The 17,824-nt window shown below is 46.4% G+C and overlaps 1 protein-coding gene across 5 annotated transcripts in view; it reads left to right on the plus strand.

The window, feature by feature from the left end:
• Positions 1–17,824, plus strand: part of LOC137632328 (alpha-1,6-mannosyl-glycoprotein 2-beta-N-acetylglucosaminyltransferase-like) — a 115,878-nt gene that overhangs the window by 79,894 nt on the left and 18,160 nt on the right. For all 5 annotated transcript variants that reach the window (XM_068364255.1, XM_068364254.1, XM_068364258.1 and 2 more), the window contains one exon: positions 14,032–14,246. In XM_068364255.1, the coding sequence (XP_068220356.1) occupies positions 14,032–14,246 (215 nt within the window). The remainder of the gene's footprint in view (positions 1–14,031; positions 14,247–17,824) is intronic.

Genomic DNA, 17,824 nt, shown 5'->3' on the forward strand with positions numbered 1-17,824 from the left:
AATAGGTGTCGGTAAGATCGATAGAGGTGGTGACGGCCCCACGGGGAAGTAAGGTCCGTACCTGAGAGATAGTCAACATCCGGAACTTGTCGCAGAGGATGTAAGAATTTAGCTTTGACAAGTCCAGGACCACTCTCAATGCCGACGAGCCTTTCTTCGGAATTGTGAACAGGCGGCCTTGGAACTTCAGTGATCGAACCCGTTTGATTGCTTTTTTCTTGAGTAACTCTGTGGTGTACTCTCTCAGGATGGTAGTGGGTTTCTGGAAGAAGGTCACTGGTGGAGGAGGAGAACCTTGTGACCATTTCCACCCCAAACCTTTGGAGACTATGCTATGAGCCCACGGACTGAAGGTCCAATGGTCTTGAAAGTGGTAAAGTCTCCCCCCTACCGGGACTACATCATTGCGAGGGAGTGAATCTAGGTCTTTTCCCTCCTCGAGCACCCCTTGTCCTAGGTCCGCCTCGTTGACGGAACTGTCCTCTACCCCTGTAGCTACCTCTCTGGTGTCCACGAAAGGAACCTGAGGGTTCGTAGTTAGGGTTGTATGCGGGTGAAGGCATCCAAACAGGGTTGGGTTGTGCACCTGGGGGAGCAGTGAGGTAGACCACCTGTTGAGGGGGATTCGGTTGTAGAGTCGTCGAAGCAGCAGGAGACTGTGATGACGAGTGGGTAACAGACGATTGATGGTAGTGAACCCGGTTCGTCTTGTAAGGGGTAAATCTCTGTTTCTTCTTGAAGAAGGTTTGCTTTTGGGCTTCGACCTTCCTTTTGGCAGTGAGGCCCCACCTCACTTGCAAATTTTGGTTTGCTCTCGCAGCGTCTTGTAGAACCTTGTTCACCTCCTCCTGAGGAAAAAGGGTTTTACCCCAGCAGGGGGAAGCTATCAGCCTGTTCGGTTCATGTCTGATCGAGGCCTCAGATAGAACGTATTTCCTGCAACTAACCCGAGCCGAACAAAACTCTTGTAGGTCGATTTGGAAGGACAGAGACAGTTCTTCGTGAATACCCGAAACAAGGTCTCAGTCGGATAAAGCGAGGCTCGAGACTCCACTGAGGTAATGGAGTGGAGAGACCTAGCTAACCTATTCCGTTCCTCAAACTCAGTCTTGAGAAGATTTTCCGGTAATTTGGGAAGCTTCTCGGAAAACAGATTAGAGGCGCAGTCTGGGTCTAACTTCCCTACTGTGAAAGTAGAGGAAGCATCGTGCCAGATAGTAGAGGTACTCGGGATGAGCATGGAGGTGGGGTCCGTCTCTTTAAGAGCCGGCATGGCAGATCCTTCTTTGACAGCTTGAAAAGTAAGACCTGCCACTTTATCCGTAATAGGTAAGGTAATAACGGAAGGAGTTGTAAATATGGTGTAGGCTCCTTTGTGTGGGGTGAGCTTGGAATTAGTGCACCCCCAGTCCGACAACGTCCTGGCCCAGAGTGCTTGGGCCTGCTCTTTAGGAAATATTACCGTTTCCTTCGGTACCTTGTCTAACCTAACCAAGGCATGTTCTTTCAAACGGACGAAGCCGTTGAATGGGAATTCTAGTCCCGGAGGGTAAAATTCTAGGTCCTCTAGAGGGCGGGTGCCTATGCCCTCCAGAGTTATGGCACCATCTATATATGGAGCATGTAAGGCAAACCTCCAAGGGTTGTTTTTATCGAAGGGGGTTAACTTCGATGCGTCTGGGGCTGAAGGAGGAGGCATCTGAGTTCCTGAACGGATCAGATTCGCCACCATATCTTTGAGCTCCGTCATAGCTCCTTGGTTTGCCCTAGAATGTTTTTGTAACTGCTCTTTAACAATATCCCTGATCAGGTCGGTGGATAAGGAGGGATCCCGAGCACGATCCACTGACGAAGCCCTGGACTTAGCGGAGTATGTCCTTTTAGTAGTCACGGTTTTAGGTAAAGTAATATGAACATCAGGATCCTTTGAGGATCCCGGGACCGGTGACACAGATAATGGCAAAGCTGAAGGCTTAAAGATACGTAGCGGCTTCACCTTGGGTCGTACAGGAACGGAGGGATCCCGAGGAGAATCCGTGAAAGGAAGTAGTAGAGGAAGGAGTGAGGGATGAAAGGGGGTCCACCAACTCATCACCACCTACCTGCTCATCCATGGGTTCGACGTCCAAATCCAGAAAGGACGCGTCCTCCGTCAATAAAACTTCTTCCTCCATTGGAATGGTTGCTCTAACTGGTTAATTAACGGGGCCGCTGTCTCCGGTGGAACTGCCGCAGTAGTAGAGCCCGGAAATAGGCGAGAGGCCATGTCTCCATCAAGGAGATAGGATGCCCCAGACGGAGCATTCCTCCCAAAGCCTGACACCCACGGACGGAGAGCAGCTCTTGCCTCCCGGAGAGATTTATCATCAGCCTGAAAGAGGTGAGAGGATTAATTATGAAGCAATAAGCGATGTATATATATATATATATATATATATATATATATATATATATATATATATATATATATATATATATATATATATATATATATAACGGATTTTGAGCGAAGCGAAAAATCTATTTTTGGGTAAGATAGCCATGTCGTCCTGATGGAAGTTCCTTAAAGGCAGCTTCCTAGGGTATATTACAACTACGGCGATATTCCCAGAGAATTTACCTTCAGGTACCCAGAATTCTAACTCCTGGAGCGAGTATCCCTAAAAAAGACCTTAGGGATATCGTAAATATCAGTGGACGTATTCTTGACACGCCTCATAGCAATCTATACCCCGAATAGAGTTAACACTTCGTAGGGGTAAAATGGCAAGAAAACGAAAACGATAAGAAAGGGGGGAGCCGTTCATAAGGCATCCCTCCTCCCCGTTTCGAAAGCGTGCCCTGCGCCGCTCACGGCGCCATCTGTATTCCTTGTAGCGATACACGAGGTGCTACAGATACTGTATGTAGGGAGGGGTCCTACTATCCTTTTCACTCTTATTTATTTGTTTTATTTTTGAAAAGGAGCAGGGCGGGTCCATCAGGACGACATGGCTATCTTACCCAAAAATAGATTTTTCGCTTCGCTCAAAATCCGTTTTTTGGGCTCAAGCCATGTCGTCCTGATGGAAGTATACCAGAGCATTACTGTATCTGTGGATTCTCAATACGTGCCGTACTCCTCAAGAATGTTTCTTAGTCAACTCGACTGACAGACCTAAGATGTTACCGTTATACATCTTTTCACTAATCATAAGCCATGAGAGTGCTTCCTGCCCCCTACAGGGAGGAGTCCTACTAGACTCTAGAAACGAACAAAGAGTACATATACCTATGTATGAATCACTCGCCAGCCAGTACCATATAGTGGTCTCACTCTATATGAAGTAAAGCGAAGTCTTACGGGACTACAGTATCCAAAAGAAAAAGTCCCGACCAGCACCCTGGTCGAAGTAAAATTAGACAAAAGGTTATATCTGCGTAGGATTAAACTTGCTGCTACCACCATCCTCAGAAAGGGGTGGAGTCCTTATTGCTAAGGAAAGTATAAACCAGTATAATCCAGGCTTTGCATTAAGGAATAGGCTATTATAGATATCCCCGATTAATATACATAGGCTAAATGCTCAAAAAACAATATGAAATCAAAAATAGGTGAAGGAGACGCAAGGTTCCCGAGAACAAGTTTATTGAGAAACAATAAATAGACATGGTCACCATAAATATGTACATATGCTAGGTGGATGACCAACAATTTACACAAGTACTGTAGTGCATGGATGAATGATTATCTGAAAGAAAAACATATGTGTCACTTACACATACCCCGGTATCAAACTTAACGTCCATGTTACTACTTTGCTGACAATAGCGTTGGCAAACGCTTGGCACACCTGTCTGTACTTGTGCTACCATCACCATAACGTTGGAACAGTCACTGTGGGCTCTGAGAGCCTTCACTACCAGTTATATCAACGCATATAACTAACCATTCACCCAAGAATCCAAGTCCCAAATGATTCCGCTGTTCCTCGCAGAGTTAAACAGCAGGGTTAACGACGCAACCAACTGCTACCACAGACCTCTTTAGCTGCTCCACTTGCTTAGCATAGTGGCGAAAGAATACCCTGGAAGACTTCCAGCCAGTGTATGAACGAAGGTGTTCAAAATCCATAAAGTTAAAGAAGTTTAATGATGAAGCAACTTTCCTCGGATCATGACCTGCGGGTGAACTGTCAGGATCCGCTCTGCGAATAAAATATGTAATTTTCGCCCTAAGCTGATTTAAAGATAAATTCGAGCCCGATGTTTCTCCTCTGAATAGTTGGCCCCCATGGAAGTCTGAAGTTCTACGAAGATAGACCTTAAGGCATTCTACGGGACATAGAGATGCATCTTCTTTCAGAGGGCAGATTCTCCAGGGACCCCACCTGTTGGTGGGCAACTCGTTCTTAGCGAGAAACGTAGGGTCCGGAAACAGGTTCAGTTCTCCCCCATCCAGGAACTGAACTCGGCCCTCCTCTCTCGAGAGGGCCACAATCTCACTAACTCTGGCCCCAGAAGCAAGGGCAAAAAGGAAGATCACTTTTTGAGTCAGGTCCTTCAACGCACATTCCTCATTATCTAGTAATGAGGCAAAATGAAGGACTTTGTCTAACGACCATGAAATAGGCTTTGGAGGAGCTGATGGTCTAAGCCTAGCACAGGCCTTTGGGATCTTATTAAACATCTCGTTAGCGAGGTCTACCTGGAAGGCATATAGAATGGGTCTTGTTAGAGCTGACTTACATGTAGAAATTGTGTTCGCCGCCAGCCCCTGTCCGTGGAGGTGAATGAAGAAGGATAGGCAGAACTCCGTAGAGATCTCGTGCGGGTTCTTATCTTTGACAAAGGCTACCCATTTCTTCCATGCAGATTCGTACTGCCTCCTAGTAGACTTACACTTGTATTCTTCCAGGAAGTCGATACTATCTTTCGAGATTCCGAACCGTTTCTTCACCGCTAGGGAGAGAAAATCATGAGCTGCAGGGTTCGGGTTTTCTGTAATGAAGCGAAGACAGTCGACTTCTGGACTTGCTGGGACAGAACTGGGTCCGGGAGTGGTAGAAACCTCAGTCGTAGTTCCAGAGCTAGAGGGAACCATACACTGTTCGGCCACTTGTGGGCCACTATTGCTGCTACTCCCTTGAAGGATCTCAGTTTGTTGAGGACCCTCAACATCAGATTGTGAGGGGGAAACAGGTAGATCCTGGACCATCTGTTCCAATCGAGGGACATCGCATCTATTGCTTCTGCCGAGGGGTCCACGTATGGGGACACATATTTCGGCAGCTTCTTGTTGTCCTTCGTCGCGAAGAGGTCTATCTGCAGTTCTGGGACTTGTCTCAAGATGAAAGAGAATGATCCTGCGTCTAGGGACCATTCTGTCTCTATCGGTGTCACCCTGGATAGAGCGTCCGCGGTCACATTCCGGACTCCTTGAAGGTGAACTGCTGACAGGTGCCACTTCTTCTTCTCCGCCAGTCGGAATATGGCTAACATTACCTGGTTGAGAGGTGGGGATCTCGATCCCCGCCGATTCAGACATTTCACAACCACCTCGCTGTCCAGTACCAACCTTACGTGGATCGAGTGACGTGGGGATACTTTCTTCAGGGTAAGAAGTACTGCCATAGCTTCTAGAAAGTTTATGTGAAAGGTCCCAAATAGCTTGGACCAGATCCCTTGCACTTTTTTCCGATGGGAGTGACCCCCCCACCCTACCTTTGAGGCGTCTGTGTGGATTGTCACTGACGGGGGGGGTGGCTGAAGAGGTAGAGACCTCTTTAGACGACTGGCTTGAGACCACGGTCTGAGAAGAGAACGTAGTCGAAGTGGGACCGGTCTCTTCAAGTCCCTTCGCTCTTTCGATGCAAAGGTTCTCCATACTCCCGCTGCATCTTTTAACTGTGCTCTTAGCACTGGGTCTGTTACTGATGCAAACTGAAGAGAGCCCAAAACCCTCTCTTGTTCGCGTCTTGATATCCTCTCGGAACCTAGAAGTCTCCTGACAGACCCCGCTATTTCCTTCCTCTTTGACATCGGGATGGAAAGACGGTGTGACACTAGATCCCAGTGAATTCCCAACCACTGGAACCTCTGAGCTGGAGAAAGACGAGACTTCTTTCTGTTGATCATGAAGCCTAGATATTCCAGGAACTGAATCACTTGTAGGGAAGCTTGCAAGCATTCTGCTCTGGATGCTGCCCACACCAACCAATCGTCCAGGTAGGCTACTACCTGGAACCCTTTTAGGCGTAACTGTTTGAGAGCTGCGCTCGCAAGCTTCGTAAAGATCCTTGGGGCTATGTTTAGTCCGAAGGGCATCGCCCTGAAAGCGTAAAGTTTTTGTTGTAGCTTGAATCCTAGGTAGGGGGAGAGACGACGACTTATTGGAACGTGCCAATATGCGTCTGACAAATCGATGGAGACGGTATATGCCCTCTTGGGCAGTAAGGCCCTTATGTGTTGTAACGTTAACATCTTGAACTTGTGGTTCACTATGAACTTGTTGAGTGGTGACAAGTCCAGAATGACTCTGAGTTTCCCCGAGTCTTTCTTGGGAACACAAAACAGCCTCCCTTGGAACTTGATGGACTTTACCCTCCTGATCACCTTTTTCTCCAACAGATCTTGGATGTACTCCTCCAAAACGGGGGTGGAGTGTTGGAAAAATTGAGGGCACTGGGGCGGAGTACTGTACCAACTCCAACCCAGTCCATTTTTGAGAAGGCTGTGGGCCCAGGGATCGAAGGTCCAGCGATCCCGGAAATACTGAAGTCTCCCACCTACCGGCGACACTTCACTTTGACTGCCCTGCAGTCTTGCCTCCCTGGCCGCGACCACCTCTGAATCCTCGTCCCCTAGAGGGGCGTCTTGATGACCCTCTAGCTGCTCCTCTGGGTCTTGCACGAAACGTGGTCGACTGTCCCTCGAACACGGGATTGAATGCCGGGGAAGCTGATGACATGGCTTGGGGAACCCATTGGAAGGTGGTCGGGGTCTGGGCTACCAGTTGTGGAACCGGAGGCAAAGCTGGCTGCTGCTGCTGTTGTCTTTGCGGTTTGAAGGACTTGGCTGGACGGGAGGAAAACCTTGACTTCTTCGCCTTTCCTTTCGGCTGAGGGCCCTCATCCGGAGAAGACTTCCTCCTAAGGGACAGGCCCCACTTCAGGAGAAGATTGCGGTTCTCAGTGGCTGCCTTGTCCACGATCTCTTTGACCACGTCCTTGGGAAAGAGATCTTTACCCCAGATGCTGGATGAAATTAGCCTCTTGGGTTCATGCCTCACTGTGGCCGAGGCGAACACAAACTCCCTACAGGCCCTCCTTGCTTTAACAAAGCAATAGAGGTCCTTGGTTACTGTGGCCAGATGGATTTTGGCCATAACCATGAACATCTCTGGCATCTTGGGGTCGCTAGCCATCGTCTCCATGTTGGTCTGGAGAGACATCGAGGCTGCCAGGCGCTCCTTTGTGTCCAATTCCCTCCGTAGAAGGAATTCCGACAACTTGGGAAGGTTTTCGCCGAACTGCTGTCCTGCAATGTCGGCGTCCAACTTCCCAACCGAGAAAGTAAGGTGCACCTCCTTCCAGTCCTTATTGTCCATTGGCAATGCCAACGATAGAGGTTTACATTCCTCCAAAGACGGGCACGGCTTGCCAGCTTCAACCGCCTTGATGACGGCCGCAAACCCCTTTTGCATAAAGGGGAAGGCCCTAGCCGGGGAGGATACAAAGGAGGGGTGCTTCTTACTCAAAGCGGCAACCTTTGAGTTTGAGAACCCCCTCTCCTTTAAAGCAGCTGTCAAAGTGGCTTGAGCCTTGGAGTGATCCAGAATAATCACCTCCTTTGGTTCCGTCTCCTCCTTCGAAGCCGGCTCCTTCTTCAAACGGACATAGCAGTCCGGGTAGGCCCCTCTACTGGGCCAGAATTCCACCTCCTCAAGGGGAACTGAGCCCAGTTTCTCCGACATGACGATCTTCCCAATCGTCATCGGCATGTGCTCGGCATATCTCCACGGGTTGGCATCCGAGCACAGAGGAAGGTCCTTAACGTTGAGCTTCTTTGGAGGTCCACGTGATGCTGTGATCTTCTGCATCTGGAGCTCCAAAGTAGCGGCCTTCTGATTATTCTCCCTCTGCATCTGTTGGATCATACCAACGATGGAAGAGAGAGCCTGTCCAAGCTCTGCTGGAAGAGCGGACGAGGTAGAGGGGATAGGTTCAGGGACCTGAACCGGCACGTCTGATGATACGGGAACCTCTTCCTCCACGGCAATAGGATCTCGATCCTCCTCCTCGCCCTCTGCGAGGAGATCCTGCTCCGCACGATCGGACAAGTCGGACATCTTGTCGTCCAACTGGATGTCCTGCATGGCGTCAGCGACATCCTCCTCCACTGGAATCTGGATCAGAGGGATCTCCGGCCGAGGCTGGGGAACAACAGCATCAGGGGAAGCCTTGGGAAAAAGGTATGCCCTCATCTTCTCGTTAGGAAGATAAGGTCCAGTGGTGTTTTTCTGAAAACCCCTTACCCATAAGCGAAGCCTCTCCCTCGCTGCATCTCTTGACTCCGCCGACCTAGGGGATTCAAAAGCCTCTGATAGCAGGTTAGTACATACAGCACATACCTGCGGATCCCAGTAACGATGGTCATCATTGGAGGCTGCACAAGCCGCGTGCCTCCTACACGAGGCATGTCCGCAAAAGTTCTTACTGCGGACATTGCAGAAGACACTATCACACTTCGGATGCTCCTCCTGTAAAAGAAGAAAAATTTCCATGAATATCAAGTGAATTTCAATTCACATGTAACAAATGAGTATTCAACAAGAATAAGGGAAAGACACCTACTTGTGAAACCCACACAAACACCTGTGGAAGCCCACCAGCCAAGTCACATAGTTAGTCTTTACTAGAATAACCAGAGAACGTATTTCCAAAGGAAATTAGGTGTAGCTCACACCTAAGGTAAAATATTACCATTCCGGCCAGGGATAAAAGAATTATCTTTTATCCTTGTAAGGCGACACCAGGTGATTGTACCAGTAACACAAGTAAGATAGAAAAGACAGTGTTGTAACCTACTACATCATGAACTCCCTTGGTTGAATATACCACCAAGAGGGGACTGATACAGTACCTGAGGGTGGTGTGCCAGCCGGCTATTGCCGATCAGCACCCCCCCCCTGTTTTTCGAAAGGTAGATCTCAAGTACACAACATCAGATCACCTTTATTGGGGAGAACTCCAGATCCCATGCCTGAACCGGCCGGCAGTGGTTGCCGGACCGTAGCCACCCGGTTTGCACTGCGTTGCCGGCCATCATTCTTAGTGGCCGGCTGACTGGGCAGTGTCCCAGGCCGGCCGGCAGCCGTAAACAAACCCTGCCGGCTGGCCCCCACACTAGGCAGCGCTCGGCTGCCGGCCCCACTTGTAGTGGCCGGCAGATGAGCAAGAGACCGGCCGGCAAAGGTATACACCCAACGCCGACCGACAGCAAGAGAACTGGAGAACACCCCTCCCCACCGACGGCCGGCCTGTAGGCCGGCAGACGGCAAGGACAACACATACTAAGACAATAGAATGAGTGCCGGGTTAAGAGACTATGAGTCTCTGGGCCCGGCACCCGAAAGAGTGCCGAAAGGAAGGGGAGACACTAAGTCAAGCTTCCTAACCGCTGCCTACTGAATCTTCAGACGGCAGCGATGGAGGGACCAAGAAAGGACCGGGCAGCACTCGAAGTAATGGTCTCTGCCGGTCGGCACACTTTGCCGGCCGACAGGAGACCACGTCAGTTCCTCATCCCAACCTAGGCTAGGCAAGGATGCAGGCGACTGACACAAGGAACGGAAAAAAGAAGGGAAGGACAGAGGGTCCTATCCAACCTTACCTTGGTTAAGGGTCATTCCCAACTAAGACAGTTCTTCTCAGTTAGAGAAAGACCCGAGAGGGAGGCCGGCACTACTGACTGCCTCCCAAGAACCACGGCAAGGAAGGAATTGCCTTTCCAGAAAAGGGAACATATCCCGAGACCGGAACGGCAATAGGACAGTCTGATGAGTCACCGAGTAAAGGGATCACTACTGGAACCCAACAAGGTGGACCAAGGGGATAACCCTTAATGCCCGAGTCAGTCAGCAAGGGAGACTCTGCCCCATGCCAGACAAACCGGGCTCAGACTAAACACTGTTGTACTGTCCCCCTCTGAACCAATACAGTTGGAACGGGAAGGTACAGTACTACTCCAGCATAGATATATTTGAAGATTAATTCAAATAAACCACTAGAGTTAAGCCTAAGGCTTAAACAGAGGGAAAGGGTTTGCCCCTTCCCCGAAGAGAAGGGAGCAAACGGGGAACAGATAATATTATAATGACCTAAGACAACCTAGCCTAGGCACTAAGAGAATCGATTACCTAATTCACCGAAACTCACACCAATACTATCTTGGAAGGTACTCGAAAAGGACTTATATGTATAACGTTGCCTAACGCTTAAAGCAATAAAATCACATTTGGAAGACTAATTATCATGCAGGAAGTACATAGGCCAACAACTAGCCTACGAAGACTAGTGTTGGCAGCCTTGGCAAAACTTCGCCAGGCACACTACTATCGCATCATAACAGAATTCCTAAATAAGCTAAGTAGCTAATATTTAAGCGCAAAGGGGCTGGGAACGTCGCTCTTGCTAACAAATAAATCCTATTCTAGCGAGCGACAGCATCCATGATGCCTCCAGCAGGCAACAGCTCTTGTATCAAAGATAACTCTTTTAATTACTTTAAATTTTAACCAAGAGCCTACATTTATACATAAAAGAAATAGTACTCAACTTATCCGAGGTAGAAGAAGTTGGAGAAAGCATTATTAAGCGAGAAAATTCCAAGATTGGGTAGAAAACAGGGAAAACACACCGAGTCGTAGAGCTACGCAAAAAGGAATACAGATGGCGCCGTGAGCGGCGCAGGGCACGCTTTCGAAACGGGGAGGAGGGATGCCTTATGAACGGCTCCCCCCTTTCTTATCGTTTTCGTTTTCTTGCCATTTTACCCCTACGAAGTGTTAACTCTATTCGGGGTATAGATTGCTATGAGGCGTGTCAAGAATACGTCCACTGATATTTACGATATCCCTAAGGTCTTTTTTAGGGATACTCGCTCCAGGAGTTAGAATTCTGGGTACCTGAAGGTAAATTCTCTGGGAATATCGCCGTAGTTGTAATATACCCTAGGAAGCTGCCTTTAAGGAACTTCCATCAGGACGACATGGCTTGAGCCCAAAAATATATATATATATAAAGAACCATCGCAAAGGATATTAAAAGGAACAACCTAGAACCAACTTACATCATCGCTCAGGAGTAGGGATGACAGCTCGTAGCAGAGCATGCATGACTCCGGGAACCATACCATGTAGGGGGCTTGTCCCGGTTCCCGAGAGAAGGATATGGCGCAATGTGCATGAGACCGCCGTAGATCATGGCCCAGGGGATCATTAAAAGCAGCGGGGCAGCCCTTGGCAGCGCAGCGGACCTTCTGTAAAAGAAAGAAGACATAAGTCTGGATGTTCCTTGAGACTCTGGTGAGTGAACAGATGAATCAATAGAAAATAACATTAATTATGTGTGACTAATATGGTTCCATGATTTTTAGCTAGAGCTACAAATTAATATACTAAAATCCAGTAACCACGTAACATGTAACTATAAACCTCACCGGTAAAATAATGTTAACCCCGGTTCTGAACGTCTGAGTGATTTCCGGTGACAAAGGTCCGTAATAGTGAAATTGTGAACATCATCGGTAATATAATGTTACCCTCAATGCTGAACATCTGTGTGATCTCCGGTGAAGCCGGATATTCGATGAAAAGGACCGTAATAATGAAATTGTGATTAGTCAGGAAAAAGGTTCGTGTGCATAAGGCCGAAGCCGGAGTCTGAGTGCCGGGTTTCACCGTTGCACTCCAAATATCTGACTATTTCTCAACCCAATGAGTATCCATTATAGCGGAGTATAACTCAAGGCGGTGAACGTTCCGAAGAGAACGGAGCTACGGGTGGCGGCATAAAGCGATCCAAAAATAATGACTCATACACTAACGGAACCTATTAATAATGCTAGCTACATTAACCTTAACCACATCAATAAAACGTAAATACCATCAAACGTAATATCATAAACCCGGAGAAGAAGAGGAGGCAGGAATAACTCGTGATCGTATAAAACGGAAAACGGGAAATCCACCTCTCCTTACTCGAGCTTAAGAAAGAAAACGAGAGAAAGGGTAACTCGTAACTGTAGTAACAGAAAACGAAAACTCCATGCTCACGCTCTCATGGTTACATTATAAAGAACCAAAATCACACAATAATATGATAAGAATAATGATGTAATTGTAATAATCAAGAACGAAGAATAACGACAACGTAACAAATAAATATAAAGATATAGTCTAAAGTGAGCACCTTCCCGAGGTATGTACGTAAACTATAACAAAGGCAAGAACGTTATTCTTCGCTCGTCCAAATTGGACTTGCTAGCAAAAATTACCATAGTACAAACAATAATAAAATAATGATAATAATAATGGTCATAAAACGTAAGTGATATAGCCTAGATGACAGAGTACCAGATGGGTAATATTAACTTGAAAAACTATCGAAGCGAACAAAGCCAAAATGGCTGCCGTCACCGAGGAAGGCCAAGCCGCTTCCAAAATTAAAATCCACATTACTGGAACGAGAACAAATGCCCGGTACTGAAAAAAAAAACTGTCAAAACAAACTATGGTACTTAACATTGGTAAAGGTGAAGTAGCAGCGTCAGTCACGATGAATTAACGACAAACACGGGAAAAACACCGAGAGCACAAAAAAATACGACTATGCGGGCAAGTCCAAAACAGAAGGATGACCTAAAGGGCGCGCGTGGTAGATGTCGGTGGCGTGGTCCAACTGTGTTCTCTAGGGCCTGTCACGGCCCTTCCCTTTGATGAAGGGATTATCTAAATGGAAGACAGCCTGTGAATAGTGGTTTTCACACGCCCCTGTTGTATACACGACACCCACAAGGTGATCGCGCGAGGTTAGTAACCTCTGCATTCCATGCTTTTATCTTTCTCTAGTATATTTGGAAGATTTATATTAGAAAAGTGTAAAGGACTTCTTTTACCGGCCGTCACAGGTCGCCCCAGAAAGAATATTTTAGACTTTATTTCTGGCAACATGAGTAAAGCTTACGTTGCTGCAAAAATTAGTAATTAAAGTAATCATTACATGAATGTAAGCAAACCAGTTTAAAAGAAATATAGTCAAAGTAGATAAATTACATTTATAACTAGAATGATGTTTACAGATGTGGCAAGACTCAAGTGAATATGAGAAAGTATCTGAAAATATGCATGCATACTAGAGAAAGAATTGGGATATGCCACATTTCAAGTTTTTGTTATGTAATCTAGTTCTGCTAAGGAAAGTATATAGATTTTTTACAACACACCTAATCTAGTTAGCCTTTGGTAATTTTTTAAAGCCTACTCTGTTTTTAATTTATTGTTGATTTTATATCGAGTGTATTTACATTGTGGTGATATGCATTGCATCAGTTGCTATTACATCAAGATTGTATAAACCTTAAACATTCTTGAACAGAGATGAGAATGAACTCAAAAGAAGTTAATGTATTGAGTTAGTTATAGGTTTTATTTCAACTTTAATTGATGAGTATCATAGTATTGGGTTGATTTAGGTTTCTTCCTATTGTTAATTTTAGGGAAGTAAATAAATCTGGCAGTCTTAAAGCATCAACAATGCGAGTGTCAAATATTTTATTGTAATTAGCTAATTTAAACCGGTTCCCTTAACCATCGCTGGATTAAAGGTCTCGTATTAGTAATGGCGGACCTATACTTCATCGGATACAATTGCGTAATTTTTTTCAGCATTATTATCAATTGTAATAGACTTTATATAGATGTTAAACTATGAATGATTTTATGATGTGTGAATATTCTAAAAAGATTTTGATAACTGATTATGCTTTCAGGTTGAAGTAACTCAGTGGGTGTCTTCAAAACATAACATGGGATTTGCATTCAATCACAGTGTATGGCTGCAGATCAAGACATGTAGTGCAGAATTTTGTAATCATGATGACTACAATTGGGATTGGTCTTTACAGCATGTAAGCTTTTCATGTTTGGAGCAGAAACTACATACCCTTGTTCTCCGTGCTCCAAGGGTCTTCCACATTGGAGAATGGTGAGTGTGTATCTTTATTGTCTGGAATTTTTTTTTTAAAGTGTCTTATTATTGTGATGTATTATGGTAAAATATTTTTATGCCCCTGTGATGAAATGAATAAAACTTAAAGAAAACTGTTAGCCTTAACCATATTTAAATAGTATGTGGTAGATTAAATAAATCTAGCAATCATTATGAAAAATATATAATGATGGTGCCTGAAATCAATACTAAGATCTGGAATAAAAAGATTATGAAGAGGTCAAAGTTGCATTCAATTATATGAGTCATTTGCTTAAAACCAAATCAGGGAACAGTATTTAAAGCATGGCATAGTTGAATAATTGAAAAACTCAAGCTAAACAGGATCCAAAAATCTAGATAGACTTTTTTAGTGGCAATTTTTTTTCAGTTTAGTAATTTGATATGCTGTCAAGAAAGGTTCTAGAATTTTAAATGGGTTGCATGTAGTTATAGAAACCTTATCAATTAAAAAATAAGAGTGGAGAAATCCAATTACCTAGATCTACTAATAATCATTGTTTTGAGTTTATTAGTATTCAACTTCATACCCCATAATATATACCATGGTCTAATTCTGGGTAATTGTCTGTTAAAGAGAAACAGTTTTGATTATTAGATTTATTCTTATTCTTACCTAATTTTTATATTGCTTTTACTCAAAGCTGTTTCAATATTTATCTCAAGATAAAAGTTTACTGTTCTCTCTCCTTGCAAAATGCCTCCCCCTCTGGGAACCACCATGCCATCTGGTGGTTGATGATACCTCCCACTCTTCAGTTATTAAAGTAAAAAGCTGATCTTTAGTCTCATGACATCACTAGTTGGTGGGGATGAGAGGTGTTATGTATATGAATATCATATAAGTATAAAAATAAATAGATTTTATCATTAAAATTTTATTTCTTTTTATGAAACTTCCCCGATGGTCATATTGCTGATTCACACACAGTAGGGAGGATAGGGAAGGAAAAACATGCAAAATTAATAATCTAGATTGGTAAATTTATCAACCACTTGAGACTAGTTTAAAAGGTAACCAATCCTAACCTTAAGTAAACTTATGATTACTTGAGTTTCCTTGGTTTGATTCCAAAACTATACTTACTATCCATCTTTTACGACTAAATTCTTATACAGTATAATGAGTAAAACTTTGAACTTTCACATTAAAGATAATAAATTTCCTATTTATCAGAAAAACGAGCAATCATAGAGCAAAGATGGACAATACTATTTTATCTTTAGCAACTGAATTTTTTTAATTTCAAAGTGTTCAGAATTTTCTATTTTTTATACAGTTCCATGTAAAAGTAAAAAGAATTCCCATTCAAATTTATAGGAATTATTACAATTGCAATTATTTGGCAAATGCACAATAGCTCTAGAAAAAATTATCCATTCACTTGTAAAATTTTCATGTAATAGATGGTCTAAACGCGTCACCGTAAACATACTTTCTCTGCCATTTGTGTAATAATTAAGTAATGAATAATACTAGAAAAGAAATTAAGAAGGCAAAATGGAAAGCTGAATAGGTTTATAATAATATTCATAATAAAATAAAGTTTGTTCCAACACGAAGTACTTACCTCGAATTACTTTCTTAGGAGTATCTGGGATCTCCTCCCATCCGACCAGAATTTTGTGTAGTTTACCCTAAACCCATTTTCTATAAGGGGTAACCTCAGGCGGAGTGATACGCGCCCTGAGGCTAGCCCCGGGTCAGAGAGCATGCTTGCTCAGGTCTCGACCTCCAGTAAGTTCTCTGGTCGCATCGTGATATCATCTCGCCGCTCTCCTTATCCCAGTGTGACTTGTGTGTCCCCGACCCTTTGTGTCCCATACGCTTCCCACGTGGTACCTTTGTGCTTTCTCTGTGCGCGCTTGTGTCTCGTAGTGCTTCTCCTTCATCATGGAGCATCCTCGCCGTTGTCCTGGGCCTATGGCCGGCAAATCGTGTGGAGCGTTCCTTTCGAAACCAGAAGTTGACCCGCACTCCTTATGTTCATCGTGCCGGGGCAGCGTGTGTTCCCCTTCCGACACGTGTCCGGAGTGCGAGTCATGGAACGAGGTGCAGTGGGTGCGGTATAGCACCAAAAAGAACGCGGCGGCGAAGAAGTCGCCTAAGAACACCAACGTCCCTTCCTCCCTTGCTTCGACGAGCGCCTCGCCGGTCCGAGCTTCTCTCCCAACCTCCCCTACCCAGAGTAGAGGACGATGTAAGTCCGTTGCGGGGAAGAGGCCTGCGGCCCTTCCCCAGGAGTCTGATCTTCATGACAGTTGGGTTGTGGCGTCTTTTCAGGCGAGTGAGGGGCCTGAGGGAGGGGCGGGAGTGTTTTCGGGAGATGGAGTCCTGGCGCCTGCTGGTCACGTCTCCTCTGATGACCCCATGTGGGGTAATAATGCTACTAATTTCTCTCCAGCCTCTTGGGCGTGCATTTCAGGTGGTTCAGCAGCCGAGGGCGACGTCGAGAAGGAGCTTTCCCCGCCGTCGGACCCCACTGCTTGGGTTCCCCCTAAGACGCCCTTCAGGTCCCCGATGAGGATGGAGGATGACTTCGGGACCTGGGCTCCCACGGGACAGCCTCCTCGCTCCCCCCCAGCGCCGTCGGCCGTCTTCCCAGAAGTTTTTCTGCAGGCTTTGTCGTCCAAGGAGCGTTGCAGGAATCCTCCTACATCACCGCGGGAGGCGAGGCCTTCGAAGAGGGCCTATAAGTCGTTGGTCTCCTCAGTGAAGGATCCTTCCTGCTCTTCGGAGAATGAGGCGCTGAGGAAGCTCAGGAGGCGAAAAGGGAAGTCCCGCAGGAAGTTGTCGCGTTCTCGCTCCCCCTCGAGGTCGTGCCACGAGAGTCGGCGCCCAAGATCCCCCAAGAGCAACGAATAGGTGATGGTTCACCGAGACAGACTTCTGGAGTTAGCTACGGCGCCGGGCCCCTCAGGTTGGCGTCTGAGGACGGGCTCCCTGGATAGATACTCCTCCGGCAGCAGCGGCACCCGATGGAGGGATTCCTCATGGCAGGTTCCAGTTGACAGGCATAAGACCGCAAAGGTTCCGACTCCATCCGCCCAGCGGAGAGAGTTGCCCCTTCGGTCTGGCAGCCGAGTCCTGACCTCTAAGGGCCACCTAGCTCGGCACGAGCGCAGTCCTCGGCCTTCCTCATCGAGCAGGCCCGTAGATTCAAGGACCTCCAGGAGAGATGTTAGGCCCAGGATGGAGGCCCCCGTTCTGACGGAGATGCCCGTCCTTCGTCGGGAGCTACGCGGGAGCGTCGGTCCAGGAACTCCCCCATGTGCGAGGTCCTCCGTCGGGGTACCTTCGTCACTTGCACCAGCACCCCCGTCGGAGGAGCTCGATGACCATGGAAAGGGGTCAGCAGCGGAGGTATCGGCCTATCGGAGGGTGATAGGCCTCATCAGAAGTCACCACAGGCTGGACGTACCGGAACCCTCCTCCGAAGATGCTTGGCGTTCCAGCCTAAATAGAATAGTGGACGCCCCAGTCCAGCAGCCCCCCTCCCTGGCCCTCCCTTTGGCGAGGGACGTTTATTTGGGAAAGGCTCACATGGACAGGA

The sequence above is a fragment of the Palaemon carinicauda genome, chromosome 41 (genome assembly GCF_036898095.1).
Source record: "Palaemon carinicauda isolate YSFRI2023 chromosome 41, ASM3689809v2, whole genome shotgun sequence".
NCBI lineage: Eukaryota > Metazoa > Arthropoda > Malacostraca > Decapoda > Palaemonidae > Palaemon > Palaemon carinicauda.